This window comes from Salvelinus fontinalis, chromosome 11 (assembly GCF_029448725.1).
Source record: "Salvelinus fontinalis isolate EN_2023a chromosome 11, ASM2944872v1, whole genome shotgun sequence".
NCBI classification, from domain to species: Eukaryota; Metazoa; Chordata; class Actinopteri; order Salmoniformes; family Salmonidae; genus Salvelinus; species Salvelinus fontinalis.
The window spans coordinates 12,525,872-12,538,576 of NC_074675.1; the positions used below are offsets into that span (position 1 = coordinate 12,525,872).

General features: G+C 43.8%; 1 protein-coding gene across 12 annotated transcripts in view; it reads right to left on the reverse strand.

Annotated features, from left to right (window-relative positions):
• Window positions 1-12,705, reverse strand: part of LOC129865055 (liprin-alpha-2-like) — a 214,482-nt gene that overhangs the window by 23,376 nt on the left and 178,401 nt on the right. For 7 of the 12 annotated variants that reach the window (XR_008761310.1, XM_055937494.1, XM_055937491.1 and 4 more), the window contains 9 exons: window positions 12,297-12,530; window positions 11,436-11,582; window positions 5,609-5,743; window positions 4,254-4,337; window positions 3,702-3,833; window positions 3,532-3,594; window positions 3,105-3,202; window positions 1,811-1,949; window positions 880-1,100 (listed from right to left, as the gene is read on the reverse strand). Coding sequence is in view for 11 of the 12 variants with exons in the window: in XM_055937494.1 (XP_055793469.1) it covers window positions 880-1,100; window positions 1,811-1,949; window positions 3,105-3,202; window positions 3,532-3,594; window positions 3,702-3,833; window positions 4,254-4,337; window positions 5,609-5,743; window positions 11,436-11,582; window positions 12,297-12,530 (1,253 nt within the window). In the remaining variant the exon portion in view is untranslated. Of the gene's footprint in view, window positions 1-879; window positions 1,101-1,810; window positions 1,950-3,104; window positions 3,203-3,531; window positions 3,595-3,701; window positions 3,834-4,253; window positions 4,338-4,785; window positions 4,873-5,608; window positions 5,744-11,435; window positions 11,583-12,296; window positions 12,531-12,705 lie in introns of all 12 variants that reach the window. The other 5 variants (XM_055937495.1, XM_055937498.1, XM_055937502.1 and 2 more) reach the window with 4 other exon arrangements.

The following is a 12,705-nucleotide window of genomic DNA, read 5'->3' on the forward strand; positions in this document are numbered from 1 at the left end:
ACTCTGCAGACAAGAGCCAACAAGCTTCAGCCCTGAAGACAAGTGTGTCCACACACATCCCTGGATATCCAATCAATTACTGTCTCATTAAATCAATTTCATTGCCACAGAAACCTGAGGCACGGAGCCCACTGATAGGATGAGCCAGCCTTAGGGGTGGAGAAAGCTAGGCCAACACCCATAAACTCTCCCTCATGTCAAGCACTAAGAGGCATATTTTACCAAACAACAATGAAGTGACCAACATGGATTAATTAAATCAATGTGTCAGTAATGTTTCCCAAGGAACTTTATCCACATAACATACAACTTGATTTACATAAAGATCAGTCACAAGGGGTGTTTCCTGGCAATGAGACCTGACCAGGAAGCGAACAGTTTTTATAAATGTAAATGTCTGGTCCTTAGCATGGTCTGTTCAATTAGAGCAGGGTTAAGGTCAGGTAAATGTCTGGTCCTTAGCATGGTCTGTCCAACTAGAGCAGGGTTAAGGTCAGGTAACTGTCTGGTCCTTAGCATGGTCTGTCCAATTAGAGCAGGGTTAAGGTCAGGTAAATGTCTGGTCCCTAGCATGGTCTGTCCAATTAGAGCAGGGTTAAAGTCAGCTAAACGTCTGGTCCTTAGCATGGTCTGTCCAATAAGAGCAGGGTTAAAGTCAGGTAAATGTCTGGTCCTTAGCATGGTCTGTCCAATAAGAGCAGGGTTAAAGTCAGGTAAATGTCTGGTCCTTAGCATGGTCTGTCCAATAAGAGCAGGGTTAAAGTCAGGTAAATGTCTGGTCCTTAGCATGGTCTGTCCAATAAGAGCAGGGTTAAAGTCAGGTAAATGTCTGGTCCCTAGCATGTTCTGTTCAATTAGAGCAGGGTTAAGGTCCCGTACCGTATCTCTTTGTTAATGGCGTCCAGCTGCTCCTGCAGCATCATGGCTAGGGTCTGGGCGTCTGAGTGACCGCCGGGGGACAGCAGGTCCATGGAGCTGAACATAGTCTCCCGGTCATCGTCATCAATGTCCGACATGTCAGACATCTCACTCTCAAAGGGGTGGCTACCCAGGATGCCTAGCTGCTGAGAGCGCCACTCGTGCTCCCCCAGTGACTTAGCCTGTAGGGGAGGGTGGGTTTACAGATACAGAAGTGTGCACTAATCAAGGGAAGTGTGCACTAATCAAGGGAAGGGAGTGTTCTTGAGGTTATCCTGGTAAAACATCATGGGCAGGATGACATAACTGTAGAGAGATGTGACATTTTAATGTAAAGAGACTTGAATATGTTTTTGCACTGTACAAATATTACAGCACACATTATGATTAATACATTCAATGCAGTATTTTGGTTTTATAAAATAATAGGCTAAGTAAAGCTGTCAGCTTCAGGGAGCCTAAAATGTCTCTACTAATTCAACTTTCATCAGACAAAATAATGAGGCTTGACTTTTAATACGTCCCAAAGGATCTTAACAAGCCATTAAAGAGTTTTTAATAAAAATAAAAAATATGCTAAAACAAGCTTCTAAGATTACTGCTGAATGTCAGTATTTATCTCCAGGTTATTTCAGTCTTCAAACCTGAGACACTGTAACAGTAGCACTTTATAACAATGATCCTCAAAGGCAATGCTAACCAATCACACCCATCTCCAACAGGTTTCCCTCTGTCGTGCTAATGCTAACAGTCTGGCTCCATGCAACCATGCAGACCTGAGTTCAAAGACTTTATCTGTACTTGTTTAAGCTTTCCTGGCTTAATGGATAGAATAGTCCTACTACTGCCTCTACCTCAGCCAGGGCTGACCAGAGAGAGACTAGTTCCTGACCTTGCTCTCGTCCCTGCGGAGACCCATGCGTCCTCTCCTGGGCCTGCGGATGACCTTGGCTGACCGGTAGTGGTCTGACTGGGTCTCAGCCAGGGAGCCCAGGGAGAAGCGGAGCTCCCCCGACGTGTCCAGGTGAGACCTGATAGATAGATAGATAGATAGATAGATAGATAGATAGAGAGATAGAGAGAGAGAGAGAGAGAGAGAGAGAGAGAGAGAGAGAGAGAGAGAGAGAGAGAGAGAGAGAACATGCATGTCAGACACAGTAACATCAACTTTGTTCAAACTGAAGGCAGTATTGAAATTGCAGATATTGTGCAAAAAATAATACCAAAACCAAGAGGATCTGCTTGTTTAAAATGGCCTGCTTCTTTATCTAGTAGGAAGACAGTGTTGTGACGCATCATGTTAATTTGTAAGGAATCAACAGTCAGTGCTTGTGTGGTTTTCAACCGGTGGCAAATTGCTTTTCTAATGAGTTGTGACTGAAGAGGACAATCAGGAGATCATGACAGCTGCTGTCATCACAGAACTCCAGCCCAGTTATTTGGACTTTATCACACATTCTGTCAGTGGAAAAATAAAAGGAGTCCCCCAACCAGACCCACACCCACACACACACACAAACTACACTGAGAGTACAAAACATTAATGACACCTGCTCTTTCCATGACATTGAATGACCTGGTGAATCCAGATAAAAGCCATGATCCCTTCAAATCAGTGTAGGTGAAGGGGAGAAGACAGGTTAAAGAAGGATTTTTAAGCCTTGAGACAATTGAGACATGGATTGTGTATGTGTGCCTTGTGTGCCAATGGGCAAGACACAATATTTAAGTGCATTGGAACAGGGTATGGTAGTAGGTGCCAGGGGCACTGGTTTGTGTCAAGAACTGCAACTGTGCTGGGTTTTTCACGCTCAACAGTTTCCCGTGTGTATCAAGAATGGTCCACCACCCAAAGGAAATCCAGCCAACTTGACAAAACTGTGAGAAGCATTGGAGTCAACATGGGCCAGCATCCCTGTGGAACGCTTTCGACACCTTGTAGAGTCCATGCCCCGATGAATTGAGGACAAAATAGGGGGGGTACAACTCAATATTAGGAAGGTGTTCATAATGTTTTGTACACTCAGTGTATATACACACACACACACACACACACACACACACACACACACACACACACACACACACACACACACACACACACACACACACACACACACACACACACACACACACACACACACACACACACACACACACACACACACACTGTCCTACAAACTCACCCATACCGTGACAGAGTGGGTTCTGTGAGTGAGCCTGTTCTCAGTCGGAACTGGTCCAACTCTGATCTCAGCTTGTCTATCTCATCTGCCAGATGAGTCTGGAGGGAAGCCGGGAAACAGGGACGACATGAGGTGTACAGAAAACCTTGTGAAGTTTCTTATTCATTACCGTAAAACCCTGGATTGCAATTTCAATCTCCACAACATGATTGGACAGCACTTGCTAGTCAGTTCTCGTACTCTGCCTGGTTATGGATTTCTATCTCACTATCTGAACCGAGAGCAACGGTTTCTTGTGAATATTCAATGGAGAAGATGATAACAAATTAAACCCAAAGTCCAACACCCAGATCATTATTTATCTATTAAAAAGCACTTTATTAAACCAACCTCATGTAAAATTCAAAACTGATCGGGGGGGACTTACTTTTTCATGGATTGAATCCTCGTACTGTTTTCTGTAGCATTCCGAGTCTTGTATTAAAACATTCTGAAATGGAAAGAGAAGTATTCCAGTCAATCTATGGCCATTTCCTCAAATTCATCTGAAATAAAACTTTATGACATATTGGTATTAACGTGGTCTCCATGTTTAACCTTCTCTTCCAGAGCAGCCATCCTCTCTTTCAGGTGGAGCTGAAGACGTTCGTTGGACTCTGTAAGAAGTCTGTCCACCGTGTCCGACAGGCGCTTGTTGTGTTCCTCGTTCATCTTTTCTCTCTGCCGAGCCTGAGAGGGACAAGAAATACAAAGTGTGTGACTTTCAAAAGCAGAAGCGTGACAGTATGTCTTACCACACGAGTACATTTTCTAACCACTCTAATGTTGTAAAATACTGAAACAAGTCACCTGGATAGTGCAAAGTCATTCTCTTAAACTTCTATGAGGAGCAGGTGCAATGAAGCCAGTCTGTGATGGGCAGCATGTAGCTTAATCTAGCATACTAGCCTTATGGCAGCTAGCGTGCTAGGCTGCCCATGGTCAGCAAATAGGTGGAATGTAGCATCATGTAGCATAACCTAGCCTAGCATACTAGCCTTATGGCAGCTAGCACGCTAGGCTGCCCATGGTCAGCACACAGGTGTCATGTAGCATCATGTAGCATAACCTAGCCTAGCATGTTAGCATAGTCCCCTGGGGGTGACTCACTCTGAGCAGCTCCTGGTGCTTCTCCTCCAGCTGGCCCTCCAGGTGCCTCATGCGTTCCTCGATGCTGCCGTGACGCTCCTCTGCCTGCAGGGGCCACCACACAGACAGGGGTGGGGGGAGAGAGAAAGGGGGGCAGGGGGCACAGTGACCCGCCAGTTTAGCAGCCATGGAGGGAAACACAGACACATAATGCAGGGGCAACAAGACAAGACAGAGCCAAAAGCCTCTACTCCTCCAGTCTCAGATGGAACAGATAGATCACCAAAGCACAGGTAGAGAGAGGGGTGAGAGAAGGGCCAGGTCACAAGCAGTTGCTGCAGCAGTTAAGTCTACTAGCAATGAGCCCAGCCAGTGACATGCAGCTTTCCCCACAGTTTCAACCCTGCCTACGGACACAAGGAAAAACAAATATCCCCACAAGCAATCTCAGTACAATGACTCGTGACAACAGAAAGAAATAAAACCAGCATGGATTTTTTTTTTTATGTAGTCTAGTAGTTAGCGACAGTACTGTGGCACCCTGTGGGACTACCTTCCTAAGAATGGAGTTCATGTCTTGGAGTTTAGCTTCCATAACAAACTGATAATCATCAGGAGAGGAGGCGGAGCTCGAGTCAGACTATGGGGCAGCAGGAGAGGAGAGGAACATATTACAGGGTCAGAGGTGATTGCATGCATAGCCTGCACATACAGTACTAACACATAACAAACAACACATTATTGAAAAGACTCACTCCGGAATATTCTACATGTATGATGATAATCAGTTATACATAAGCAGTTTTGAAATGAACTCTCCTAGAATATGATGGAGCGGTTAAAGTAACTGTCCAGGGAAAATCTCACTTTTAAAAGTTCATATCCTGTTAACTCATACACAAATAATTTTGTTGACTCATCCTACTCATCCTCATCCCTCGTATTTGTGGCCAAAGCATAAATTGGAAAAGAACACATACAAAACCCTACCTCAAACGTGTACTGTATCTCAAACAGACTGTTTCAAAACTGCTTGTTATTTCCTCCTGGAGGATGAGCTTGCCAATCAGCGGTCTACTTGCATGAATATTTTATATGACCGGTATACGCCCACACCATTCAGTTGTTGCGGTATGCCCATAACATTCCAACACAGAAAATATGCTTTTTAACAATTATTTAAAACATTTTTGGGAAGGAAACTATTTCACTCATATTGTATTTAATTTTAGGTCGTATTTCATAGAAATCTGGAAGCACTGGAGTTACTTTAATGATGGGAGCAACGTGTGCTGCGTCTGTGTCTGCATGCATACACGTGTGTTTATGTGTGTGTGACCGTGTATGTGTGTGTGTGTGTGTGTGTGTCCTCTCACCTTGGTGAGTGCTGCTATCCTCTGGGCTAGTTCAGCCTCCACCTCTGGCAGGGTCTCAGCCTTTCTCATGGTCTGCTGCAGCTTCTGCTCTGCTAGCTCCAAACGCTCCAGCAGCTGCCTGTTCTTATCCTCCATCTGCACACACACATACACACAGGGAAACACACACACAGGGGGGAAACATTGTGACTTATGACCCTGACCCGTATCACACATAGAGTACCACTCAATGCCAATCTCAAGAGAGCTTTCTGAGTATTTCTGGACAGACTAAGTCACATGTAATACATATAGAACCGAATGTGTATACACTGAAGTTATTCTATATCAGAAACACATACAACCTTCTACTACATAGAGTATACATTAGGGATGTAATGATTCACCGATACGCATCAGTCCCCTAATCAAATGTTTAAGATACAAGTCCATCGTTCCACGGACCCTAAACTGATCCAAATACAGCTTGGATCGGTCAGAATATCTATTAAAACATTACGAATCGCTGGTTCACTAAAATGTTCTGCTCATATTACATTCTATCTTCTGAAAATACCTCTCATCTTTCGCAACAGCTGATGGGTCCTCTCCTTCAGTGTCCAACTGCATGTACAGTTGTAGGTCGAAAGTTTACATATACTTAGGTTGGAGTCATTAAAACTAGTTTTTAAACCACTCCACACATTTCTTGTTAACAAACTATAGTTTTGGCAAGTCGGTTAGGACTTCTACTTTGTGCATGACACAAATCATTTTTCCAACAATTGTTTACAGACAGATTATTTCACTTATAATTCACTATATCACAATTCCAGTGGGTCAGAAGTTAATATACACTAAGTTGACTGTGCTTTTAAACAGAAATTCCAGAAAATAATGTCATGGCTATAGAAGCTTCTGATAGGCTAATTTACATAATTTGAGTCAATTGTACCTGTGGATGTATTTCAAGGCCTACCTTCAAACTCAGTGCCTCTTTGCTTGACATCATGGTAAAATCAAAAGAAATCAGCCAAGACCTCAGAAAAAAATTGTAGACCTCCACAAGTCTGGTTCATCCTTGGGAGAAATTTCCAAATGCCTGAAGGTACCAAGTTCATCTGTACAAACAATAGTACGCAAGTATAAACACCATGGGACCATGCAGCCGCCATACTGCTCAGGAAGGAGACGCGTTCTGTCTCCTAGAGATGAACGTACGTTGGTGCGTTAAATGCAAATCAATCCCAGAACAACAGCAAAGGACCTTGTGAAGATGCTGGAGGAAACGGGTACAAAAGTATCTATATCCACAGTAAAACGAGTCCTATATCGACATAACCTGAAAGGCCGCTCAGCAAGGAAGAAGCCACTGCTCCAAAACCGCCATAAAAAAGCCAGACTATGGTTTGCAACTGCACATGGGGACAAAGATCGTACTTTTTGGAGAAATGTCCTCTGGTCTGATGAAACAAAAATAGAACTGTTTGGCCATAAAGACCATCGTTATGTTTGGAGGAAAAAGTGGGACACTTGGGGGTGCTTTGCTGCAGGAGGGACTTGTGCACTTCACAAAATAGATTGAATCATGAGGCAGCAAAATTATGTGGATAGATTGATATCTCAAGATATCAGTCAGGAAGTTAAAGCTTGGTCGCAAATCGGTCTTCCAAATGGACAATAACCCCAAACATACTTCCAAAGTTGTGGCAAAATGGCTTAAGAACAACAAAGTCAAGGTATTGGAGTGGCCATCACAAAGCCCTGACCTCAATCCTATAGAAAATTTGTGGGCAGAACTGAAAAAGCGTGTGTGAGCAAGGAGGCTTACAAACCTGACTCAGCTCTGTCAGGAGGAATGGGCCAAAATTCACCCAACTTATTGTGGGAAGCTTGTGGAAGGCTACCCGAAACGTTTGACCCAAGTTAAACAATTTAAAGGCAATGCTACCAAATACTAACTGAGTGTCACGCCCTGACCTTAGAGTGCCTTTTTATTTCTCTTTTTGGTTAGGTCAGGGTGTGATTTGGGTGGGCATTCTAGTTTTCTATTTCTTTGTTGGCCGGGTATGGTTCCCAATCAGAGGCAGCTGTCTGTCGTTATCTCTGATTGGGAATCATACTTAGGCAGCCTGTTTTTCCACCCTAGTTTGTGGGGTGTTGTTTTTGCACTGTAGCTGTATAGCCCTGCAGAACGTTACGTTCGTTGATCTTTTGGTGTTTTTTGGTGTTCATTCGAAAATAAATTAAGATGTACACTTTCCACGCTGCGCTTTGGTCTTATTCCGACGATGGACGTAACACTGAGTGTATGTAAACTTCTGACCCACTGGGAATGTAATGAAAGAAATAAAATCTGAAATAAATCATTCCCTCTACTATTATTCTGACATTTCACATTCTTAAAATAAAGTGGTGATCCTAACTGACCTAAGACAGGGAATTTTTACTAGGATTAAATGTCAGGAATTGTGAAAAACGGAGTTTAAATGTATTTGGCTACGGTGTATGTAAACTTCCAACATCAACTGTAACTGTGTTGACAGTCATTGATCTACAAGTCATTTAACAAGCTGAACAACCCCGGGCAATATCAGTATCCTAGTCAAACTGCGTACCGTTCCCAGTTTCGCAAACTGACCAACGCGAGGTCGGCGCTTGTTCCTGATCTTACACATTTACGCGGCACCTTCAGCATTCAAACGCTAAAATAGCTTGCGTGATATTAGGCTTTATTAATCGAATGACAACCTCTGTAATTTGCTAGGTTATTGTTATCTATGTGCTGTTGAAAATGGTGTTTTACTGGAATAAAATGAAACTACCGGAGACATAACTCTCATCTGGCTATACCTGCTGAACGGGTTTTACAATAGATTTGATTTTGATTGTTCAGGTTCACCAACAGCAAAGGTTTTGGTAGTTTTCTGTTTAAAACATTCAGTGTATATGTTTTTTTTGTTTATTTTTTATAAACAGGGAAAAGTTGATTATTTCATAACGAGGACAGAAATCACTTTGTGAGGCTCACTGCATGGCCGAAGCAAGAGGAGAAAATAATCTCGCTCCGTAAAAATGTCCAAATGGTCAAAACCATTCGATTTGGAGATTGGGGTGAAATCCAAAATTGTGCTCTATATTCATTGCCCATGTCATAGCTCATTTGTAAACGATACATATTGATACATTACTAGATCAAACACTTAATCTGCAAAAATGACAAGTTAATTAGTGGAGGATGGTGATTTCATAACCAAAGTGGGGGGACAAAAAACATTGCCACCCCTAATCTGATAGTGGGGTGGCGTAGCTCAGATGCCTTCATAGTACATACATCATAGACATACATAATTTACAAAGACACACACACACACGTCAGATTATACAGATTCAGCTCAGAGAGGTCCAGCTCATGAGCTCCATCAGCAGCAGATATTGAATGTGAAAATGAATGTGTTTATGCAACAAATGTTTCTGCATCTAATCGTACCGCATCAAATTGCATCGATTCGTTCTCTACTCAAACCGATGTGCCCCGAATCGTTTCAAACTAAATGTATCGTTCCTATATCGTATTAGAGCCCTTGTATCTAGATATGTATCGAATCGTCTTGAAAGGAAAAGATGCACACTCCTAGTATACATCATTTAAGGTACAGCAGTAGAGACAAAGTAAAACCTCTGTTTCCCTATGTCCCAGTCAATCTTCCTCCTGGCTCTGCTCAGTTTCAGGCTGTTCCATTTCCAGGAACTATTTGGCAGCTGTCTCCAACAGCAACAGAAGCTCCCGTCCCCCCTATAGCATTGGCCTTGGCAGCCCATGCCCAGTAATTAGACATGAGTGGGCTAGGGTCCGTGGGGGGCCTGGAGGGGCCAGACCAGGGCTCTATGTGTGTGTCTCTCTGCTATACTGTGTGTTTACTACTACTGTATGTATATACAGGCCCAGCACTCAGCTTTGGGAAAAAAAATTATTCCCTGCATCCTCTCTCGCTCGCCATCCTTCCTGCAATCTTTCTGTCTCCCTTTTTGTCTCTCCTGAGTGGCTCATCTCCAACAGTCAGTGCCAAGGCCCTGGGGCTAGGCCATTGGCACGGCAACACGAAAAACCAGATCAGCAGGGGTGGTGGTGTGATGTGAGTGCTGAGAATTCTGTTGGATGGAGTATCATTCAACTCTCCCTGATTGAAGTTCAGAGTTAGACTTAGCCCAAATGTCCTAGTGGCAAGGGAATGGGCCAGGATGCCATTGGAAAGAACCAAGAGACCGATGCCAGAGACAAACCAAGGGCAAACATTGGATGAAAAATGTAAATTTAGAAAATTGCACATGAAAATTGCTTATGGTTTATTTCATTTTATAAACTGGGTGGTTTGAGCCCTGAATGCTGATTGACTGACATATCAGACCATATACCACGGGTATGACAAAATGTTTAGTTTTACTGCTCTGATAACGTTGAAAACCAGTTTATAATAGCAATAAGGCTCCTCGGGGGTTTGTGTCATATGGCCAATATACCACGGCTAAGGGCTGTATCCAGGCACTCCATGTTGCGACGTCCATAAGAACAGCCCTTAGCCATGGTCTATTGGCCATATACCACACATCCTCGGGCCTTATTGCTTAAATGTGCACGGAGTACTTTCTGTCTAGCAAAGTGGATTCATGTGTGTGTGTGTGTGTGTGTGTGTGTGTGTGTGTGTGTGTGTGTGTGTGTGTGTGTGTGTGTGTGTGTGTTCTCTATAGCTTGGCAATACAAATGTATGAAAATCCATCTGCCTTGAGCTCAGCTGTTAGTGTTGTATCTGTGATTGCTCCCCCTCCTTAACCATAACATTATTCACAATACCAAATAACTCAGGCACAGCAACCATGCACATCCACCCACACAGCATCTTCAAGTAACTACAATAAAAATCCTGACCCATACGCAAATGACTCAGCTGGAGTTAAACACAATGTCAAGATGCTCTCTCGTTTCAGAATGTTAGAAACTCTTATTAATCAAAGACGAGAGTTATCCTTGATCACTACTGGCAACAAACGCTGTGTTATTCTCCAGATCGCAGGTGATTTCAGCAAATATGTATGCTATTGTGACTACGGTACTCCCTTAATGTAGAGAACGATCAGCCTCCTGAGCCCATGGAGATCTCCTTTAAACCAGAGAGGCCAGATGGAATTGAGTTTCGTTAAACCAGAGACGCCAGATGGAATTGAGTTTTGTTAAACCAGAGACGGCAGATGGAATTGAGTTTCGTTAAACCAGAGACGCCAGATGGAATTGAGTTTTGTTAAACCAGAGACGCCAGATGGAATTGAGTTTCGTTAAACCAGAGACGCCAGATGGAATTGAGTTTCGTTAAACCAGAGACGCCAGATGGAATTGAGTTTCGTTAAACCAGAGGCCAGATGGAATTGAGTTTTGTTAAACCAGAGACGCCAGATGGAATTGAGTTTCGTTAAACCAGAGACGCCAGATGGAATTGAGTTTCGTTAAACCAGAGACGCCAGATGGAATTGAGTTTTGTTAAACCAGAGACGCCAGATGGAATTGAGTTTCGTTAAACCAGAGACGCCAGATGGAATTGAGTTTTGCCTTAGCGATCACATGTACTAAAGGGCATGGTTTTTCTAGGTGGGTGGAACCCACAGTGGGGACACTTCTGATTCCTTCTGGGTTGTGACCCTAAAACCAAAGGTTTAAAGTGGGTCAGTGGGGACCACTGCTGTAGGTTGAAGAAGTATCCCTCAGATGCTGATCTTAGTTCAGTGTTGTATCCCCCCCCAGCTCCCCCACCACTCTAATGGTTAAAGTTAGGATTGGTGGAAGAGGGTAAGTGACCTGTCTGAGGAAGGCTTCCTTATTGGCCAGCTCATTCTCCAGTTTGTCACTGATGTCGTGCAGGGAGGTGGACTCTCTCTGGGCGCTGAGGTACCGCTTCTCCAGAGTGACGATCCTCTCTTCCATGTCCTCCTTCTGACACATAGCCTGTAGTCACACACACACACACGCACACACACACAGATGTACACGTACAATGCACAGACACACAGAGTTGAGTACATTTCCTTCTCAACAGCACAAACAGTATCTCTCTAAATCTCCTACGGTTCATTTCCTGTATGGAGTCTCAGTGAGTGTGTGTATAGAGGGGAAGGAAATGTCCTCCAGTGTTGTTATGATATAACACTGTTCTCAGACAGTGGTAATTACTTAGACAGGGCTGGGCTGATAAAGGATCTGAGATCAGTGTACTAGCTGGATCTCACTCCCTGAGCCCAGCCTGCCATCATCATTAGCAACCAATAGCAATCTCAACCAGGGCTAGCCGCTAGCTAGGTGGTCCAAGAGCCAGGTCACATTCTGATTCACATCACTGGATAGACATTCAATTCTCCTCCAAATAAGAGGGGCCAGTGATTGTGTGACTATCATGGTCTGCCTATAGCACAGGACAGATGAGTAGAGACCATCTCTAAGTACCAATGTGTAGAAAGAAGCCTGGATACATTACTTTTCCAAGAACCATCCAGATTGTCTGAGGCAGTAACTCCTCTAAGTCATCAGAGAGGAGGTTGAGGGAGTGAATGCATATTTCCCTCATGTTTGTTAATGTATGTTCTCAACAACTCTAACTCTCAACTAACAGTGCGTGTGTGAGTGTCTCTCCTTAGAGAGTGGGTGCATCTCATTTGAATGTACCTCTCTCCTCACCTCTTTGATGTCCCTCTGGTACTTGGTACTCATCTCCTCTGTCTTGATGAGGTCCTTGCGCGCGGTGTCCAGCTCCTGCTCCACCTCGGAGACGCGGGACGACAGGGAGGACATGCGCTCCTTCATCTGGGCCAGCTCATAGTTCTGCTTCTCCAGTAGGTCCTGCAGCTCCACCACCTGGCCCGCCTCATGGTCCGACTCCATGGAGCCGTTGGACAGGCGCTGGAGGACCAGGGGCAGAGGGAATGAGAGAGACTCTTACTGTATAAAGTCAATTTCCGTTCAGTCAAATCAGGAGCTAAGTAAAGAATCAAAAGTCCTTATGAATTTCTAAATGGATTTCAAAATAGCTTTTCAGCAATTTCATTTTTTTTGGATTGATTTATTTGAAATAATG